General features: G+C 42.5%; 3 protein-coding genes across 3 annotated transcripts in view; 1 reads left to right on the forward strand and 2 right to left on the reverse strand.

Moving 5' to 3' along the window:
* The window catches only part of LOC142464215 (catalase-like), a 33281-nt gene extending 16301 nt beyond the window's left edge, over positions 1–16980 (reverse strand). The window contains exons 1-2 of the mRNA XM_075567583.1: positions 16834–16980; positions 16137–16328 (exon numbers count right to left, since the gene is read on the reverse strand). Coding sequence (XP_075423698.1) covers positions 16137–16328; positions 16834–16911 — 270 coding nt within the window. The 5' untranslated portion in view covers positions 16912–16980. The remainder of the gene's footprint in view (positions 1–16136; positions 16329–16833) is intronic.
* Positions 1–25544, reverse strand: part of LOC142464213 (catalase-like) — a 204931-nt gene that overhangs the window by 112685 nt on the left and 66702 nt on the right. The gene's annotated exons all lie outside the window — the stretch shown is intronic.
* ABTB2 (ankyrin repeat and BTB domain containing 2) overlaps positions 21356–25544 on the forward strand; it is a 47050-nt gene continuing 42861 nt past the window's right edge. The window contains exon 1 of the mRNA XM_075567753.1: positions 21356–21385. Coding sequence (XP_075423868.1) covers positions 21356–21385 — 30 coding nt within the window. The remainder of the gene's footprint in view (positions 21386–25544) is intronic.

Raw genomic sequence — 25544 nt, forward strand, 5'->3', positions numbered from 1 at the left:
TGTATAGTTAAATAGATTTTTTTATTAAAATAAAATGGTAAATACATGAAACCACCTCTATATGCTCTTACACTGCAGCTATCTATATCCACACACTGCCGCCTCCTCTGTGTACACACACACACACACACACACAGCAGCTCACACACAAAGTGCTGCTACACACACACACACACACATACACACACACATACACACACACACACACACAAAACAGTACACCACACACAACACAGTGCCTCTACACATATACACACACACTGGAGCTCTAGACACACAACACAGCACCTCCTCTACACTCACTACACAGCAGCTCTACACACACAGCAGCTCTACAAACACACACACAAACTCTGCTGCTACACACACATGCTACACCCATGAACACTGCTACTGACACACACACACACACACACACACACACACACACACACACACACACACACACACACACACACACACACACACACACACACACACACAGTAGCTCTATATACACACACACACACACACACATCAGCTCTACACTCACACAAGCTGCTGCTACACATACAACAGCACAACACACACACACTCCAGCCACAATAAAAAATGCAGCCACTTAATAAACTTTGCACTCCCCCCCCAGCTCTACAAACAACACAGCACCTCTACACCCCCCCCTCCCCACACACACACACACACACACACACACACACACACACACACACACACACACACACACACACACACACACACACACACACACACACACACACACACACACACACACACACACACACACTGCACCTCTATACACAACACACACTTCTTTGTAGTCTCTCTCTCTCCCCCTCCCCCCAATTCAACTGAATCTGCTCAGAAAATCTCAGTCAGCTCGGGAGGGGGGGGGGGGGGGGGAGTCAAACCGTGGCTGATACTTTTTGACCAATCCTCTGCCGTGTCTCAAAGCTTTTACTTAATTCAAACCAATCCCCTGCCCTGTCTCAGCTGTTCTGAAAGCTGATTGGCTGGAAATAAGCAGATTGCAAACTGTATTTTGCAAACTGCTGAAATTAAGGGCATTACTGTGGATAATGCCCGGAATTTTAACCAATTAGAGAGCAGGGTTTTCAATAATGCCCTGAATTTTACTGCTTTAGCCTATAATATTCATTAGTATACCGGCACATCTCATGTTATCATGATACACATTCATTACATTATTATACAGCACATCTCATGTTATCATGATACACATACTAAATACACATTCATTACATTATTATACCGGCACATCTCATGTTATCATGATACACATACTAAATACACATTCATTACATTATTATACAGCACATCTCATGTTATCATGATACACATACTAAATACACATTCATTACATTATTATACCGGCACATCTCATGTTATCATGATACACATACTAAATACACATTCATTACATTATTATACAGCACATCTGATGTTATCATGATACACATACTAAATACACATTCATTACATTATTATACAGCACATCTCATGTTATCATGATACACATACTAAATACACATTCATTACATTATTATACAGCACATCTCATGTTATCATGATGCACATACTAAATACACATTCATTACATTATTATACAGCACATCTCATGTTATCATGATGCACATACTAAATACACATTCATTACATTATTATACCGGCACATCTCATGTTATCATGATACACATACTAAATACACATTCATTACATTATTATACAGCACATCACATGTTATCATGATGCACATACTAAATACACATTCATTACATTATTATACAGCACATCTCATGTTATCATGATACACATACTAAATACACATTCATTACATTATTATACAGCACATCTCATGTTATCATGATACACATACTAAATACACATTCATTACATTATTATACAGCACATCTCATGTTATCATGATACACATACTAAATACACATTCATTACATTATTATACCGGCACATCTCATGTTATCATGATGCACATACTAAATACACATTCATTACATTATTATACCGGCACATCTCATGTTATCATGATGCACATACTAAATACACATTCATTACATTATTATACAGCACATCTCATGTTATCATGATACACATACTAAATACACATTCATTACATTATTATACCAGCACATCTCATGTTATCATGATGCACATACTAAATACACATTCATTACATTATTATACAGCACATCTCATGTTATCATGATGCACATACTAAATACACATTCATTACATTATTATACAGCACATCTCATGTTATCATGATGCACATACTAAATACACATTCATTACATTATTATACAGCACATCTCATGTTATCATGATGCACATACTAAATACACATTCATTACATTATTATACCGGCACATCTCATGTTATCATGATACACATACTAAATACACATTCATTACATTATTATACAGCACATCTCATGTTATCATGATGCACATACTAAATACATATTCATACATTATTATACAGCACATCTCATGTTATCATGATGCACATACTAAATACACATTCATTACATTATTATACCGGCACATCTCATGTTATCATGATACACATACTAAATACACATTCATTACATTATTATACAGCACATCTCATGTTATCATGATACACATACTAAATACACATTCATTACATTATTATACAGCACATCTCATGTTATCATGATGCACATACTAAATACACATTCATTACATTATTATACAGCACATCTCATGTTATCATGATACACATACTAAATACACATTCATTACATTATTATACAGCACATCTCATGTTATCATGATGCACATACTAAATACACATTCATTACATTATTATACAGCACATCTCATGTTATCATGATGCACATACTAAATACACATTATTACATTATTATACAGCACATCTCATGTTATCATGATACACATACTAAATACACATTCATTACATTATTATACAGCACATCTCATGTTATCATGATACACATACTAAATACACATTCATTACATTATTATACAGCACATCTCCTGTTATCATGATGCACATACTAAATACACATTCATTACATTATTATACTGGCACATCTCATGTTATCATGATGCACATACTAAATACACATTCATTACATTATTATACCGGCACATCTTATGTTATCATGATGCACATACTAAATACACATTCATTACATTATTATACAGCACATCTCATGTTATCATGATGCACATACTAAATACACATTCATTACATTATTATACCGGCACATCTCATGTTATCATGATGCACATACTAAATACACATTCATTACATTATTATACAGCACATCTCATGTTATCATGATGCACATACTAAATACACATTCATTACATTATTATACCGGCACATCTCATGTTATCATGATGCACATACTAAATACACATTCATTACATTATTATACAGCGCATCTCATGTTATCATGATGCACATACTAAATACACATTCATTACATTATTATACAGCGCATCTCATGTTATCATGATGCACATACTAAATACACATTCATTACATTATTATACAGCACATCTCATGTTATCATGATGCACATACTAAATACACATTCATTACATTATTATACAGCACATCTCATGTTATCATGATGCACATACTAAATACACATTCATTACATTATTATACAGCACATCTCATGTTATCATGATGCACATACTAAATACACATTCATTACATTATTATACAGCACATCTCATGTTATCATGATACACATACTAAATACACATTCATTACATTATTATACAGCACATCTCATGTTATCATGATGCACATACTAAATACACATTCATTACATTATTATACAGCACATCTCATGTTATCATGATGCACATACTAAATACACATTCATTACATTATTATACAGCACATCTCATGTTATCATGATGCACATACTAAATACACATTCATTACATTATTATACCGGCACATCTCATGTTATCATGATGCACATACTAAATACACATTCATTACATTATTATACAGCACATCTCATGTTATCATGATACACATACTAAATACACATTCATTACATTATTATACAGCACATCTCATGTTATCATGATGCACATACTATATACACATTCATTACATTATTATACCGGCACATCTCATGTTATCATGATGCACATACTAAATACACATTCATTACATTATTATACCGGCACATCTCATGTTATCATGATACACATACTAAATACACATTCATTACATTATTATACCGGCACATCTCATGTTATCATGATGCACATACTAAATACACATTCATTACATTATTATACAGCACATCTCATGTTATCATGATGCACATACTAAATACACATTCATTACATTATTATACAGCACATCTCATGTTATCATGATACACATACTAAATACACATTCATTACATTATTATACAGCACATCTCATGTTATCATGATACACATACTAAATACACATTCATTACATTATTATACCGGCACATCTCATGTTATCATGATACACATACTAAATACACATTCATTACATTATTATACCGGCACATCTCATGTTATCATGATGCACATACTAAATACACATTCATTACATTATTATACAGCACATCTCATGTTATCATGATACACATACTAAATACACATTCATTACATTATTATACAGCGCATCTCATGTTATCATGATACACATACTAAATACACATTCATTACATTATTATACAGCACATCTCATGTTATCATGATACACATACTAAATACACATTCATTACATTATTATACAGCACATCTCATGTTATCATGATACACATACTAAATACACATTCATTACATTATTATACAGCACATCTCATGTTATCATGATACACATACTAAATACACATTCATTACATTATTATACCGGCACATCTCATGTTATCATGATGCACATACTAAATACACATTCATTACATTATTATACCGGCACATCTCATGTTATCATGATGCACATACTAAATACACATTCATTACATTATTATACAGCACATCTCATGTTATCATGATACACATACTAAATACACATTCATTACATTATTATACCAGCACATCTCATGTTATCATGATGCACATACTAAATACACATTCATTACATTATTATACAGCACATCTCATGTTATCATGATGCACATACTAAATACACATTCATTACATTATTATACAGCACATCTCATGTTATCATGATGCACATACTAAATACACATTCATTACATTATTATACAGCACATCTCATGTTATCATGATGCACATACTAAATACACATTCATTACATTATTATACAGCACATCTCATGTTATCATGATGCACATACTAAATACATATTCATACATTATTATACAGCACATCTCATGTTATCATGATGCACATACTAAATACACATTCATTACATTATTATACCGGCACATCTCATGTTATCATGATACACATACTAAATACACATTCATTACATTATTATACAGCACATCTCATGTTATCATGATACACATACTAAATACACATTCATTACATTATTATACAGCACATCTCATGTTATCATGATGCACATACTAAATACACATTCATTACATTATTATACAGCACATCTCATGTTATCATGATGCACATACTAAATACACATTATTACATTATTATACAGCACATCTCATGTTATCATGATACACATACTAAATACACATTCATTACATTATTATACAGCACATCTCATGTTATCATGATACACATACTAAATACACATTCATTACATTATTATACAGCACATCTCCTGTTATCATGATGCACATACTAAATACACATTCATTACATTATTATACTGGCACATCTCATGTTATCATGATGCACATACTAAATACACATTCATTACATTATTATACCGGCACATCTTATGTTATCATGATGCACATACTAAATACACATTCATTACATTATTATACAGCACATCTCATGTTATCATGATGCACATACTAAATACACATTCATTACATTATTATACAGCACATCTCATGTTATCATGATGCACATACTAAATACACATTCATTACATTATTATACAGCACATCTCATGTTATCATGATGCACATACTAAATACACATTCATTACATTATTATACAGCACATCTCATGTTATCATGATGCACATACTAAATACACATTATTACATTATTATACCGGCACATCTCATGTTATCATGATGCACATACTAAATACACATTCATTACATTATTATACCGGCACATCTCATGTTATCATGATGCACATACTAAATACACATTCATTACATTATTATACAGCGCATCTCATGTTATCATGATGCACATAATAAATACACATTCATTACATTATTATACAGCGCATCTCATGTTATCATGATGCACATACTAAATACACATTCATTACATTATTATACCGGCACATCTCATGTTATCATGATGCACATACTAAATACACATTCATTACATTATTATACAGCACATCTCATGTTATCATGATGCACATACTAAATACACATTCATTACATTATTATACAGCACATCTCATGTTATCATGATGCACATACTAAATACACATTATTACATTATTATACCGGCACATCTCATGTTATCATGATGCACATACTAAATACACATTCATTACATTATTATACCGGCACATCTCATGTTATCATGATGCACATACTAAATACACATTCATTACATTATTATACAGCGCATCTCATGTTATCATGATGCACATACTAAATACACATTCATTACATTATTATACAGCGCATCTCATGTTATCATGATGCACATACTAAATACACATTCATTACATTATTATACAGCACATCTCATGTTATCATGATGCACATACTAAATACACATTCATTACATTATTATACAGCACATCTCATGTTATCATGATGCACATACTAAATACACATTCATTACATTATTATACAGCACATCTCATGTTATCATGATGCACATACTAAATACACATTCATTACATTATTATACAGCACATCTCATGTTATCATGATGCACATACTAAATACACATTCATTACATTATTATACCGGCACATCTCATGTTATCATGATGCACATACTAAATACACATTCATTACATTATTATACAGCACATCTCATGTTATCATGATACACATACTAAATACACATTCATTACATTATTATACAGCACATCTCATGTTATCATGATGCACATACTATATACACATTCATTACATTATTATACCGGCACATCTCATGTTATCATGATGCACATACTAAATACACATTCATTACATTATTATACCGGCACATCTCATGTTATCATGATACACATACTAAATACACATTCATTACATTATTATACCGGCACATCTCATGTTATCATGATGCACATACTAAATACACATTCATTACATTATTATACAGCACATCTCATGTTATCATGATGCACATACTAAATACACATTCATTACATTATTATACAGCACATCTCATGTTATCATGATACACATACTAAATACACATTCATTACATTATTATACAGCACATCTCATGTTATCATGATACACATACTAAATACACATTCATTACATTATTATACCGGCACATCTCATGTTATCATGATACACATACTAAATACACATTCATTACATTATTATACCGGCACATCTCATGTTATCATGATGCACATACTAAATACACATTCATTACATTATTATACAGCACATCTCATGTTATCATGATACACATACTAAATACACATTCATTACATTATTATACCGGCACATCTCATGTTATCATGATGCACATACTAAATACACATTCATTACATTATTATACAGCGCATCTCATGTTATCATGATACACATACTAAATACACATTCATTACATTATTATACAGCACATCTCATGTTATCATGATACACATACTAAATACACATTCATTACATTATTATACCGGCACATCCCATGTTATCATGATGCGCATACTATATACACATTCATTACATTATTATACAGCACATCTCATGTTATCATGATACACATACTAAATACACATTCATTACATTATTATACAGCACATCTCATGTTATCATGATACACATACTAAATACACATTCATTACATTATTATACAGCACATCTCATGTTATCATGATACACATACTAAATACACATTCATTACATTATTATACCGGCACATCTCATGTTATCATGATGCACATACTAAATACACATTAATTACATTATTATACAGCACATCTCATGTTATCATGATACACATACTAAATACACATTCATTACATTATTATACAGCACATCTCATGTTATCATGATACACATACTAAATACACATTCATTACATTATTATACAGCGCATCTCATGTTATCATGATGCACATACTAAATACACATTCATTACATTATTATACCGGCACATCTCATGTTATCATGATGCACATACTAAATACACATTCATTACATTATTATACCGGCACATCTCATGTTATCATGATGCACATACTAAATACACATTCATTACATTATTATACAGCACATCTCATGTTATCATGATGCACATACTAAATACACATTCATTACATTATTATACAGCACATCTCATGTTATCATGATGCACATACTAAATACACATTCATTACATTATTATACCGGCACATCTCATGTTATCATGATGCACATACTAAATACACATTCATTACATTATTATACCGGCACATCTCATGTTATCATGATGCACATACTAAATACACATTCATTACATTCTTATACAGCACATCTCATGTTATCATGATACACATACTAAATACACATTCATTACATTATTATACCGGCACATCTCATGTTATCATGATGCACATACTAAATACACATTCATTACATTATTATACCGGCACATCTCATGTTATCATGATACACATACTAAATACACATTCATTACATTATTATACAGCACATCTCATGTTATCATGATGCACATACTAAATACACATTCATTACATTATTATACAGCACATCTCATGTTATCATGATGCACATACTAAATACACATTCATTACATTATTATACAGCACATCTCATGTTATCATGATACACATACTAAATACACATTCATTACATTATTATACAGCACATCTCATGTTATCATGATGCACATACTAAATACACATTCATTACATTATTATACAGCACATCTCATGTTATCATGATGCACATACTAAATACACATTCATTACATTATTATACAGCACATCTCATGTTATCATGATGCACATACTAAATACACATTCATTACATTATTATACCGGCACATCTCATGTTATCATGATACACATACTAAATACACATTCATTACATTATTATACCGGCACATCTCATGTTATCATGATGCACATACTAAATACACATTCATTACATTATTATACAGCACATCTCATGTTATCATGATGCACATACTAAATACACATTCATTACATTATTATATCGGCACATCTCATGTTATCATGATGCACATACTAAATACACATTCATTACATTATTATACAGCACATCTCATGTTATCATGATGCACATACTAATACACATTCATTACATTATTATACCGGCACATCTCATGTTATCATGATGCACATACTAAATACACATTCATTACATTATTATACAGCACATCTCAATGTTATCATGATGCACATACTAAATACACATTCATTACATTATTATACAGCACATCTCATGTTATCATGATGCACATACTAAATACACATTCATTATATTATTATACAGCACATCTCATGTTATCATGATGCACATACTAAATACACATTCATTACATTATTATACAGCACATCTCATGTTATCATGATGCACATACTAAATACACATTCATTACATTATTATACAGCACATCTCATGTTATCATGATGCACATACTAAATACACATTCATTACATTATTATACAGCACATCTCATGTTATCATGATGCACATACTAAATACACATTCATTACATTATTATACAGCACATCTCATGTTATCATGATGCACATACTAAATACACATTCATTACATTATTATACAGCACATCTCATGTTATCATGATGCACATACTAAATACACATTCATTACATTATTATACAGCACATCTCATGTTATCATGATGCACATACTAAATACACATTCATTACATTATTATACAGCACATCTCATGTTATCATGATACACATACTAAATACACATTCATTACATTATTATACAGCACATCTCATGTTATCATGATGCACATACTAAATACACATTCATTACATTATTATACCGGCACATCTCATGTTATCATGATGCACATACTAAATACACATTCATTACATTATTATACAGCAGCATCTCATGTTATCATGATGCACATACTAAATACACATTCATTACATTATTATACAGCGCATCTCATGTTATCATGATGCACATACTAAATACACATTCATTACATTATTATACAGCACATCTCATGTTATCATGATACACATACTAAATACACATTCATTACATTATTATACAGCACATCTCATGTTATCATGATGCACATACTAAATACACATTCATTACATTATTATACAGCACATCTCATGTTATCATGATACACATACTAAATACACATTCATTACATTATTATACAGCACATCTCATGTTATCATGATGCACATACTAAATACACATTCATTACATTATTATACAGCACATCTCATGTTATCATGATACACATACTAAATACACATTCATTACATTATTATACAGCACATCTCATGTTATCATGATACACATACTAAATACACATTCATTACATTATTATACAGCACATCCCATGTTATCATGATACACATACTAAATACACATTCATTACATTATTATACCGGCACATCTCATGTTATCATGATGCACATACTAAATACACATTCATTACATTATTATACCGGCACATCTCATGTTATCATGATACACATACTAAATACACATTCATTACATTATTATACAGCACATCCCATGTTATCATGATACACATACTAAATACACATTCATTACATTATTATACAGCACATCTCATGTTATCATGATGCACATACTAAATACACATTCATTACATTATTATACAGCACATCTCATGTTATCATGATGCACATACTAAATACACATTCATTACATTATTATACAGCACATCTCATGTTATCATGATACACATACTAAATACACATTCATTACATTATTATACAGCACATCTCATGTTATCATGATACACATACTAAATACACATTCATTACATTATTATACAGCACATCTCATGTTATCATGATGCACATACTAAATACACATTCATTACATTATTATACAGCACATCTCATGTTATCATGATGCACATACTAAATACACATTCATTACATTATTATACAGCACATCTCATGTTATCATGATACACATACTAAATACACATTCATTACATTATTATACAGCACATCTCATGTTATCATGATGCACATACTAAATACACATTCATTACATTATTATACCGGCACATCTCATGTTATCATGATACACATACTAAATACACATTCATTACATTATTATACAGCACATCTCATGTTATCATGATACACATACTAAATACACATTCATTACATTATTATACCGGCACATCTCATGTTATCATGATACATATACTAAATACATATTCATTACATTATTATACCGGCACATCTCATGTTATCATGATGCACATACTAAATACACATTCATTACATTATTATACAGCACATCTCATGTTATCATGATGCACATACTAAATACACATTCATTACATTATTATACAGCACATCTCATGTTATCATGATGCACATACTAAATACACATTCATTATATTATTATACCGGCACATCTCATGTTATCATGATGCACATACTAAATACACATTCATTACATTATTATACAGCACATCTCATGTTATCATGATACACATACTAAATACACATTCATTACATTATTATACCGGCACATCTCATGTTATCATGATACACATACTAAATACACATTCATTACATTATTATACCGGCACATCTCATGTTATCATGATACACATACTAAATACACATTCATTACATTATTATACAGCACATCTCATGTTATCATGATACACATACTAAATACACATTCATTACATTATTATACCGGCACATCTCATGTTATCATGATGCACATACTAAATACACATTCATTACATTATTATACAGCACATCTCATGTTATCATGATGCACATACTATATACACATTCATTACATTATTAAATAAACATTACATACAAATACATTCCATATATATATATATACTAGCTGAGAGACCCGGCGTTGCCCGGGATGTAAATGCGTAATAGGTAGTATTATTTATAAATTGTGGAACAATAGGTGACTGTTTGTTGTAAAGGTTGGATAATAATATTGAAAAGAAAGATGGAAGAAAATGTAATACGATGTTGTATAAAAATGGTTTATTGTAACCACACCACAGTACAATGTATATTTTGGTGCCATAAGTGATGTAAAAATCTGAGTCGTGTGTCCTGCTAGGGTGTGAGGCGGCGGGTGGCGCGTGGGTTGTGAGTGCTGTGTGCGAGTGGGGGTCCTGCTAGGGTGTGAGGCGGCGGGTGGTGCGTGGGTTGTGAGTGCTGTCTGTGAGTGGGGGTCCTGCTAGGGTGTGAGGCGGCGGGTGGCGCGTGGGTTGTGAGTGCTGTCTGTGAGTGGGGGTCCTGCAAGGGTGTGAGGCGGCGGCTGGCGCGTGGGTTGTGAGTGCTGTCTGTGAGTGGGGGTCCTGCTAGGGTGTGAGGCGGTGGGTCAGTGATGTCAGGGGGTAGGGGCGGGAGGCAGCAGGTGTGTGTGGCGGCAGGTATGTGTCGAGTGTAGCGGTGTCTGTTGAGTGCGTGCAGCGGCTGTGAGGCGGTGGATGAAAGGCAGAGGCGGCCGGAGTAAGGGCGGGTGAAAGGCAGAGGCGGGGGTGGGGAGGCGGTAAGGCGGGCATGAAGGCGAAGGGCGGCGGGAAGGGGAGGAGGGGGTGGAGGAGGGGGGCAAGGGGTGGAGGAGGGGGGCAAGGGGTGGAGGAGGGGGGCAAGGGGTGGAGGAGGGGGGAAGGGTTAGAGGAGGGGGGGGGGAAGGGTTAGAGGAGGGGGGGGGAAGGGTTAGAGGAGGGGGGGGAAGGGTTAGAGGAGGGGGGGGGAAGGGTTAGAGGAGGGGGGGAAGGGTTAGAGGAGGGGGGGAAGGGAGGGGGGGAAGGGTTAGAGGAGGGGGGGAAGGGTTAGAGGAGGGGGTGGAAGTGTGGGAGGGGAAAGGGTAAAAAGAGGTGGAGGGGGGGGGAAGAGGAGCGGAGGGGGGTGTGGAAAGGGGAGCGGAGGGGGGGTGAAGGGGAGCGGAGGGGGGGAAGGGGAGCGGGGGGGGAAGGGGAGCGGGGGGGAAGGGGAGCGGGGGGGGGGAAGGGGAGCGGGGGGGGAAAGGGGGGGAGGGGAGAAGTGGTGGGAAGGGGGAGGAGGGGGGAGGTGGTGGAAAGGGGGAGAAGGGGGGAGGTGGTGGGAAGGGGGAGAAGGGGGGAGGTGTTGGGAAGGGGGGAGGTGGTGGGAAGGAGGAGGAGGGGGAAGGTGGTGGAAAGGGAGAGAAGGGGGGATGTGGTGGGAAGGGGGAGGAGGGGGAAGGTGGTGGGAAGGGGGAGGAGGGGGAAGGTGGTGGGAAGGGGGGGAGGTGGTGGGAAGGGGGGAGGGTGGAGGTGGTGGGAAGGGGGGGAGGTGGTGGGAAGGGGGGGGAGGTGGTGGGAAGGGGGGGGAGGTGGTGGGAAGGGGGGGGAGGTGGTGGGAAGGGGGGGGAGGTGGTGGGAAGGGGGGGGAGGTGGTTGGAAGGGGGGGAGGTGGTGGAAAGGGGGGGGGGGGGAAGGGGGGAGGGGTGAGGTGGTGGGAAGGGGGAGGAGGTGGGAAGGCGGGGGGTGGGAGGCGGAGGGAAGGCGGGGGGTGGGAGGCGGTGGGAAGGGGGGTGGGAGGCGGTGGGAAGGGGGGGGGAGGCGGTGGGAAGGGGGGGTGAAGGGGAGGTGAAGGGAGGGTGAAGGGGGGGGAGTGGAAGGGAGGTAAAGGGGGGGGGTGGAAGGGAGGTGAAGGGGGGGGGTGGAAGGGAGGTGAAGGGGGGGGGGGGTGGAAGGGAGGTGAAGGAGGGGAGGTGAAGGGGAGGTGGTGAAGGGGGGGGTGAAGGGGGGGTGGAGGGGGGGGAGGTAAATGGGGAGGTGAGGGGGGGGAGGTAAATGGGGAGGTGAAGGGGGGTGGAAGGGAGAAGTGGAGTGAGGGGAGGTGAAAGGGAGTGAGGGGAGGTGATGGGGGGTGAGGGGTGGTGAAGGCCGCTCACTCACCCGTCCGGCAGGTCCCACGTGGATCTGAGGCGGGAGGCAGCGTGTTGTGGCCGCTCTCCCGCTGTGTCCCGGGCGCTCGCTCGCTCCCCCGCTGACTGTAGCGGCGCCGGGGGGGGGGGGTATCGGGGAGACACTGACACTGGAGGGGAGGTGGAGGGGAGGTGAAGGGGGGGTGGAGGGGAGGTGAAGGCCGCTCACTCACCCATCCGGCAGGTCCCACGTGGATCTGAGGCGAGAGGCAGCGTGTTGTGGCCGCTCCCCCGCTGTGTCCCGGGCGCCACCATCTTGGGCACTCGGCGCCGCGAGGCAGCCTGCCTGGCCACTGGCTGTTCCCCCGCCCGGGGAGGGGTGAGTTGTAGCGCCGGGGAGGGGGGGGCATGTATATGTGTGGGGGGGGAGGTGGGAGATATAGAGGGGGGGTCTCGCACGGCCGCTGACACTGGGTGGGGGGGGGCGCTGAAGGGGTAATAATAGTGTGTGTGTCCCGCTGAATGTAGCGGCGCCGGGGGAGGGGGGGGTCGGGGTGAAAGCGCGGGAGACACGGGGAGAGGAGGAGGTGCGCGCGGTTGCTGCTAACTGTGAGCCCCGCTAATGTATGTAACAGTGTGTGTGTGTGTGTGTGTGTGTGTGTGTGTGTGTGTGTGTGTGTGTCACTGTGTGTGTGTGTGTCACTGTGTGTGTGTCTGTCATTGTGTGTGTGTGTCCCTGTGTGTGTGTGTGTGTGTCCCTGTGTGTGTGTGTGTCCCTGTGTGTGTGTCCCTGTGTGTGTGTGTCCCTGTGTGTCCTTTGGCCCGTCACTCCGCCTCAGGCCAATGAGAGGTGTGCGGGGGCGGGCCAAGGGACCAATCAGATTTCCCCTAGGGACACCGGACATCCAGGCAGGCAGGCAGGCAGGCAAACATACAGTGCTTTCACTAATATAGTATAATATATATATATATATATATATATATATATATATCCAATAATGAATATCACTTGTGTTCACATTCACATGTCTTAGACAGGTCTGCACCCCTGCCTTTCAACCATTATTACCAAGCATACAGTGCTCCCACTGCAGCAAGGGATTCTGGGAAATGACATGCAAATGAGCAGACAAATTGGCAAATGGGCTCCATGTGAATGGATATTCCAGGCAAAAGGTGACACATGGTGTTCTCATTTGCATGTAATTTCCCAGAATCCCTTGCTACAGTGGGAGCACTGTTTGCTAGGTGATAATGGTTGAAAGGCAGGGTTGCAGACCTGTCCAAGACATGTGAATGTGCTCACAAGTGATATTATTTATTGTCTATATGCTGACACACACACACACACACACACACACACACACACACACACACACACACACACACACACACACACACACACACACACACACACTGCTCTACGCATCTTTCCATGATGTCCTAGTAAAGGAGAAGGTTCTTCTATTTATTAACGCGCAGTTCTGGGTAATTTTACGTCCAATTGTTTTCTTCCGCATTTTAATATTTTATCATTTTTTAAAGACACCTCCCCCGAATAATCCAATTTACAGATCCCAATGTATATACATTTCAGTAAGGAGGTTTAATATATAACCGCCGGTCCAGCCGCGCCTGGAGCTTCAGTGCCTCCCCCTCACTTACCTTGGTGATGTCGAAGGGGTTATAGGGCAGCTTCTCGGCTTGTTCGAAGGTCATGACCTGAATGGACAAAGTCCAGGATGGAAAGCTGCCTTTGGCGATAGCGTCAAACAGATCTCGCAGGGCGTAGTCAGGGTTACTGGCGGCCAGAGATTGTGCTTTCTCTGGGGAAAGGTTTTTTATTCCTTGGTTTGTCTGTAGAGATCAGAGAGGAACAGTGGATTGGTCATACAGCTTTATTTTCAGATAGATGCTCGGTCAGACAGCTTGTCGTTTCGATGGACTACATAATCCTAATGTTTTGTTATTAAATAAATAAATGACCCGATCTTTTCTAATTAGCCCTGATATGCAGAAAGTCAGAGTGCTCCCAGAAAGGGGTTTGGAGTTTGGTGTAGGAGACAGCAGGAGATAATCTGGGGAAGAAACCGACATTCGGCCTCATTGAGTTCTCCTAGAGATCAGTAAGTCCCCCCCGTCTTTCCCCAGAACTCCTTTAGGATAGAAATCTGTAACCCAGACTACATCTCAGTGAGACACATGGGCAGGAATGTTCTGCCAGGATTGCACCTCAGAGGTGGCTGCATTACAGTATAAGGCGCTCTGGATATAAAACACCCTATGTCAGCACAAGGTTTTCCTTTCTGGACTGAAACCTTGAGCCCGTTTATGACAGTAAAATTCCCACTGAGCGCAAGACCTTGTAGTGGAATTTGCAGTATACAGCTTTCCCTGCAGCATTCACTAGTTTGAATGTGTGGTTTCCAAATCCGTGCATGTGCCGAAATCCATCAGGGATCCCGCGATCAGTGAACAAGTGCGTGACCTAAAGGGGACAGGACGGGAACACGTTACCAATGTATGATGTAACCCCATTAATGCTGGTCTCATAGTAATGCTATACTGATACATAATGTAACCTTCACTCTCAGTCCCACTCACATTCCCGCCCCAGGAATCCAGTCCGTGAGATAGATACCTTTGTATCACATGTAAGAGGCAGGTGTAATACCTTTTACTGGTTCAACTAGAGAGTGCTTCATAGCTGTTACAGTGTGTGCAGCACTTTCCTAACCTCACACGTCTCTTCGTCACATGTACAGAGCTTTTCAAACCTCACAGGCCTCTTCTTCACATGTACAGAGCTTTCCAAACCTCACAGGTCTCTTCTTCACATGTACAGAGCTTTTCAAACCTCACAGGTCTCTTCTTCACATGTACAGAGCTTTCCCAACCTCACAGGTCTTTTCATCATATGAATTTACAGGGTAGGTCCAAAGAGGGGGACCTGAATAGATCTTAGTGTATATAGTGCACTCTGTGGAAAAAATGTGTATAGGACCGATAGTCCAAAAGATAATCCACAAGGGGGGTGATCACTGATGTATGCTCAGACAAACACAGCTCCACAAGGGGTAATAACTGACGTATGCTCAGACACACACATCTCCACAAGGGGGTGATGTATGCGCAGACACACACAGCTCCATAAGGGGGGTGATCACTGATGTATGCTCAGACACACACAGCTCCACAAGGGGGTTGATCACTGATGTATGCTCAAAAACAAACAGCTCCATAAGGGGGTGATCAGTGATGTATGCTAAGACACACAGCTCCACAAGGGGGGTGATCACTGATGTATGCGCAGACACACAGCTCCACAAGGGGGGTGATCACTGATGTATGCTCAGACACAAACAGCTCCACAAGGGGGGTGATCACTGATGTATGTGCAGACACACACAGCTCCACAAGGGGGGTGATCACTGATGTATGCTCAGACACACAGCTCCACAAGGGGGGTGATCACTGATGTATGCTCAGACACACACAGATCCACAAGGGGGGGGGGGGTGGGGGGTGATCACTGATGTATACTCAGACACACACAGCTCCACAAGGGGGGTGATCACTGATGTATGCTCAGACACACACAGATCCACAAGGGGGGGGGGGGGTGATCACTGATGTATACTCAGACACACACAGCTCCACAAGGGGGGTGATCACTGATGTATACTCAGACAAGCCCAGCTCCACAAGGGAGGTGATCACTGATGTATGCTCAGACACACACAGATCCACAAAGCGGGTGATCACTGATGTATACTCAGACACACACATCTCCACAAGGGGGGTGATGTTTGCTCAGATACACACAGCTCCACAAGGGGGGTGATCACTGATGTATGCTCAGACACACAGCTCCACAAGGGGGTGATCACTGATGTATGCTCAGACACACAGCTCCACAAGGGGGGTGATCACTGATGTATGCTCAGACACAGCTCCACAAGGGGGGTGATCACTGATGTATGCTCAGACACACACAGCTCCACAAGGAGGGGTGATCACTGATGTATGCTCAAACACACACAGCTCCACAAGGGGGGTTGATCACTGATGTATGCGCAGACACACACAGCTCCACAAGGGGGGGTGATCACTGATGTATGCTCAGACACACACAGCTCCACAAGGGGGGTTGATCATTGATGTATGCGCAGACACACACAGCTCCACAAGGGGGGGGGCTGATCACTGATGTATGTGCAGACACACACAGCTCCACAAGGGGGGTGATCACTGATGTATGCTCAGTCACACACAGCTCCATAAGGGGGGTGATCACTGATGTATGCTCAGACACACACAGCTCCACAAGGGGGGTGATCACTGATGTATGCTGAGACACACACAGCTTCACAAGGGGGGTGATCACTGATGTATGCTCAGACACACACAGCTCCATAAGGGGGGTGATCACTGATGTATGCTCAGACACACACAGATCCACAAGGTGGGGTGATCACTGATGTATGCTCAGACACACACAGCTCCACAAGGGGGGTTGATCACTGATGTATGCGCAGACACACACAGCTCCACAAGGGGGGGTGATCACTGATGTATGTGCAGACACACACAGCTCCACAAGGGGGTGATTACTGATGTATGCTCAGTCACACACAGCTCCATAAGGGGGGTGATCACTGATGTATGCTCAGACACACACAGATTCACAAGGGGGGGTGATCACTGATGTATACTCAGGCACACACAGCTCCACAAGTGGGGGGATCACTGATGTATGCTCAGACACACACCGCTCCATATGGGGGGTGATCACTGATGTATGCTCAGACACACAGCTCCACAAGGGGGGTGATCACTGATGTATGCTCAGACACACACAGCTCCATAAGCGGGTTGATCACTGATGTATGCGCAGACACACAGCTCCACAAGGGGGGTGATCACTGATGTATGCTCAGACACACACAGCTCCACAAGGGGGGTGATCACTGATGTATGCTCAGACACACAGCTCCACAAGGGGGGTGATCACTGATGTATACTCAGACACACACAGATCCACAAGGTGGGGTGATCACTGATGTATACTCAGACAAGCACAGCTCCACAAGTGAGGTGATCACTGATGTATGCTCAGACACACACAGATCCACAAAGGGGGTGATCACTGATGTATACTCAGACACACACATCTCCACAAGGGGGGTGATGTTTGCTCAGATACACACAGCTCCACAAGGGGGGTGATCACTGATGTATGCTCAGACACACAGCTCCACAAGGGGGTGATCACTGATGTATGCTCAGACACACAGCTCCACAAGGGGGGTGATCACTGATGTATGCTCAGACACAGCTCCACAAGGGGGGTGATCACTGATGTATGCTCAGACACACACAGCTCCACAAGGAGGGGTGATCACTGATGTATGCTCAAACACACACAGCTCCACAAGGGGGGTTGATCACTGATGTATGCGCAGACACACACAGCTCCACAAGGGGGGGGTGATCACTGATGTATGCTCAGACACACACAGCTCCACAAGGGGGTTGATCATTGATGTATGCGCAGACACACACAGCTCCACAAGGGGGGGGCTGATCACTGATGTATGCTCAGACACACACAGCTCCATAAGGGGGGTGATCACTGATGTATGCTCAGACAAACACAGATCCACAAGGTGGGGTGATCACTGATGTATGCTCAGACACACACAGCTCCACAAGGGGGGTTGATCACTGATGTATGCGCAGACACACACAGCTCCACAAGGGGGGGTGATCACTGATGTATGTGCAGACACACACAGCTCCACAAGGGGGTGATTACTGATGTATGCTCAGTCACACACAGCTCCATAAGGGGGGTGATCACTGATGTATGCTCAGACACACACAGATTCACAAGGGGGGGTGATCACTGATGTATACTCAGGCACACACAGCTCCACAAGGGGGGGTGATCACTGATGTATGCTCAGACACACACCGCTCCATATGGGGGGTGATCACTGATGTATGCTCAGACACACAGCTCACAAGGGGGGTGATCACTGATGTATGCTCAGACACACACAGCTCCATAAGCGGGTTGATCACTGATGTATGCGCAGACACACAGCTCCACAAGGGGGGTGATCACTGATGTATGCTCAGACACACACAGCTCCACAAGGGGGGTGATCACTGATGTATGCTCAGACACACAGCTCCACAAGGGGGGTGATCACTGATGTATACTCAGACACACACAGATCCACAAGGTGGGGTGATCACTGATGTATGCTCAGACACACACAGCTCCACAAGGGGGTGATCACTGATGTATACTCAGACAAGCACAGCTCCACAAGTGAGGTGATCACTGATGTATGCTCAGACACACACAGATCCACAAAGGGGTGATCACTGATGTATACTCAGACACACACATCTCCACAAGGGGGGTGATGTTTGCTCAGATACACACAGCTCCACAAGGGGGGTGATCACTGATGTATGCTCAGACACACAGCTCACAAGGGGGTGATCACTGATGTATGCTCAGACACACAGCTCCACAAGGGGGGTGATCACTGATGTATGCTCAGACACAGCTCCACAAGGGGGGTGATCACTGATGTATGCTCAGACACACACAGCTCCACAAGGAGGGGTGATCACTGATGTATGCTCAAACACACACAGCTCCACAAGGGGGGTTGATCACTGATGTATGCGCAGACACACACAGCTCCACAAGGGGGGGTGATCACTGATGTATGCTCAGACACACACAGCTCCACAAGGGGGGTTGATCATTGATGTATGCGCAGACACACACAGCTCCACAAGGGGGGGGGTGATCACTGATATATGTGCAGACACACACAGCTCCACAAGGGGGGTGATCACTGATGTATGCTCAGACAAGCACAGCTCCACAAGTGAGGTGATCACTGATGTATGCTCAGACACACACAGATCCACAAAGGGGTGATCACTGATGTATACTCAGACACACACATCTCCACAAGGGGGGTGATGTTTGCTCAGATACACACAGCTCCACAAGGGGGGTGATCACTGATGTATGCTCAGACACACAGCTCCACAAGGGGGTGATCACTGATGTATGCTCAGACACACAGCTCCACAAGGGGGGTGATCACTGATGTATGCTCAGACACAGCTCCACAAGGGGGGTGATCACTGATGTATGCTCAGACACACACAGCTCCACAAGGAGGGGTGATCACTGATGTATGCTCAAACACACACAGCTCCACAAGGGGGGTTGATCACTGATGTATGCGCAGACACACACAGCTCCACAAGGGGGGGTGATCACTGATGTATGCTCAGACACACACAGCTCCACAAGGGGGGTTGATCATTGATGTATGCGCAGACACACACAGCTCCACAAGGGGGGGGTGATCACTGATGTATGTGCAGACACACACAGCTCCACAAGGGGGTGATCACTGATGTATGCTCAGTCACACACAGCTCCATAAGGGGGGTGATCACTGATGTATGCTCAGACACACACAGCTCCACAAGGGGGGTGATCACTGATGTATGCTGAGACACACACAGCTTCACAAGGGGGGTGATCACTGATGTATGCTCAGACACACACAGCTCCATAAGGGGGGTGATCACTGATGTATGCTCAGACACACACAGATCCACAAGGTGGGTGATCACTGATGTATGCTCAGACACACACAGCTCCACAAGGGGGGTTGATCACTGATGTATGCGCAGACACACACAGCTCCACAAGGGGGGTGATCACTGATGTATGTGCAGACACACACAGCTCCACAAGGGGGTGATTACTGATGTATGCTCAGTCACACACAGCTCCATAAGGGGGTGATCACTGATGTATGCTCAGACACACACAGATCCACAAGGGGGGGTGATCACTGATGTATACTCAGGCACACACAGCTCCACAAGGGGGGTGATCACTGATGTATGCTCAGACACACACCGCTCCATATGGGGGTGATCACTGATGTATGCTCAGACACACAGCTCCACAAGGGGGGTGATCACTGATGTATGCTCAGACACACACAGCTCCATAAGCGGGTTGATCACTGATGTATGCGCAGACACACAGCTCCACAAGGGGGGTGATCACTGATGTATGCTCAGACACACACAGCTCCACAAGGGGGGTGATCACTGATGTATGCTCAGACACACAGCTCCACAAGGGGGGTGATCACTGATGGATATTCAGACACACACAGATCCACAAGGTGGGGTGATCACTGATGTATGCTCAGACACACACAGCTCCACAAGGGGGTGATTACTGATGTATGCTCAGTCACACACAGCTCCATAAGGGGGGTGATCACTGATGTATGCTCAGACACACACAGATCCACAAGGGGGGGTGATCACTGATGTATACTCAGGCACACACAGCTCCACAAGGGGGGTGATCACTGATGTATGCTCAGACACACACCGCTCCATATGGGGGGTGATCACTGATGTATGCTCAGACACACAGCTCCACAAGGGGGGTGATCACTGATGTATGCTCAGACACACACAGCTCCATAAGCGGGTTGATCACTGATGTATGCGCAGACACACAGCTCCACAAGGGGGGTGATCACTGATGTATGCTCAGACACACACAGCTCCACAAGGGGGTGATCACTGATGTATGCTCAGACACACAGCTCCACAAGGGGGGTGATCACTGATGTATATTCAGACACACACAGATCCACAAGGTGGGGTGATCACTGATGTATGCTCAGACACACACAGCTCCACAAGGGGGGTTGATCACTGATGTATGCGCAGACACACACAGCTCCACAAGGGGGGGGTGATCACTGATGTATGCTGAGACACACAGCTTCACAAGGGGGGTGATCACTGATGTATGCTGAGACACACACAGCTTCACAAGGGGGGTGATCACTGATGTATGCTCAGACACACACAGCTCCATAAGGGGGGTGATCACTGATGTATGCGCAGACACACACAGCTCCACAAGGGGGGGTGATCACTGATGTATGTGCAGACACACACAGCTCCACAAGGGGGTGATCACTGATGTATGCTCAGTCACACACAGCTCCATAAGGAGGGTGATCACTGATGTATGCTCAGACACACACAGCTCCACAAGGGGGTGATCACTGATGTATGCTGAGACACACACAGCTTCACAAGGGGGGTGATCACTGATGTATGCTCAGACACACACAGCTCCATAAGGGGGGTGATCACTGATGTATGCTCAGACACACACAGATCCACAAGGGGGGGTGATCACTGGTGTATACTCAGGCACACACAGCTCCACAAGGGGGTGATCACTGATGTATGCTCAGACACACAGCTCCACAAGGGGGTGATCACTGATGTATGCTCAGACACACACAGCTCCATAAGGGGGTTGATCACTGATGTATGCGCAGACACACAGCTCCACAAGGGGGGTGATCACTGATGTATGCTCAGACACACACAGCTCCACAAGGGGGGTGATCACTGATGTATGCTCAGACACACAGCTCCACAAGGGGGGTGATCACTGATGTATACTCAGACACACAGCTCCACAAGGGGGGTGATCACTGATGTATGCGCAGACACACACAGCTCCACAAGGGGGTGATCACTGATGTATGCGCAGGCACACAAAGCTCCACAAGGGGGGTGATCACTGATGTATGCTCAGACACACAGCTCCACAAGGGGGGTGATCACTGATGGATGCGCAGACACACACAGCTCCACAAGGGGGGTGATCACTGATGTATGCTCAGACACACACAGCTCCACAAAGGGGGTGATCACTGATGTATTCGCAGACACACAAAGCTCCACAAGGGGGGTGATCACTGATGTATGCTCAGACACACAGCTCCACAAGGGGGGTGATCACTGATGTATGCTCAGACACACACAGCTCCACAAGGGGGGTGATCACTGATGTATGCTCAGACACACACAGCTCCACAAGGGGTTGATCACTGATGTATGCGCAGACACACACAGCTCCACAAGGGGGGTGATCACTGATGTATGCTCAGACACACACAGCTCCACAAGGGGGGGTGATCACTGATGTATGCTCAGACACACACAGCTCACAAGGGGGGTGATCACTGATGTATGCTCAGACACACACAGCTCCAAAGGGGGGTGATCATTGATGTATTCGCAGACACACACAGCTCCACAAGGGGGGTGATCACTGATGTATGCTAAGACACACACAGCTCCACAAGGGGGGGTGATCACTGATGTATACTCAAACACACACAGCTCCACAAGGGGGTGATCACTGATGTATTCTAAGACACACAGCTCCACAAGGGGGGTGATCACTGATGTATTCGCAGACACACGCAGCTCCACAAGGGGGGTGATCACTGATGTATGCTCAGACACACACAGCTCCACAAGGGGGGTGATCACTGATGTATTCACAGACACACACAGCTCCACAGGGGGGGTGATCACTGATGTATGCTCAGACACACACAGCTCCAGAAAGGGGGTGATCACTGATGTATGCTCAGACACACACAGCTCCACAAGGAGGGTAATCACTGATGTATTCGCAGACACACACAGCTCCACAGGGGGGTGATCACTGATGTATGCTCAGACACACATAGCTCCACAAGGGGGGGTGATCACTGATGTATGCTCAGACACACACAGCTCCACAAGGGGGGTGATCACTGATGTATGCTCAGACACACACAGCTCCACAAGGGGGGTGATCACTTATGTATGCTCAGACACACAGCTCCACAAGGGGGGTGATCACTGATGTATGCGCAGACACACACAGATGTCCACTCAGGACTAAAATAAAAAACAGTAACATTTTAATAACATCATAATAAACTACAGTGTATTGTGAACAAAAGTTAAAATCCTCCGTGTGACGGCGCTCTAAGATGGAAGTGACTGGTGGGTACTCGTGTACATGCGATATAGTGCTTGCCTACATGGGACTGCACATATGTATGTCCCTCCCTCCTTGCCCTTTGCCCACCCCTCCCTGCCCTTTGCCCATCCCTTCCCTACCTGCCCTTTGCC

Source organism: Ascaphus truei, chromosome 12 (genome assembly GCF_040206685.1).
Source record: "Ascaphus truei isolate aAscTru1 chromosome 12, aAscTru1.hap1, whole genome shotgun sequence".
NCBI classification, from domain to species: Eukaryota; Metazoa; Chordata; class Amphibia; order Anura; family Ascaphidae; genus Ascaphus; species Ascaphus truei.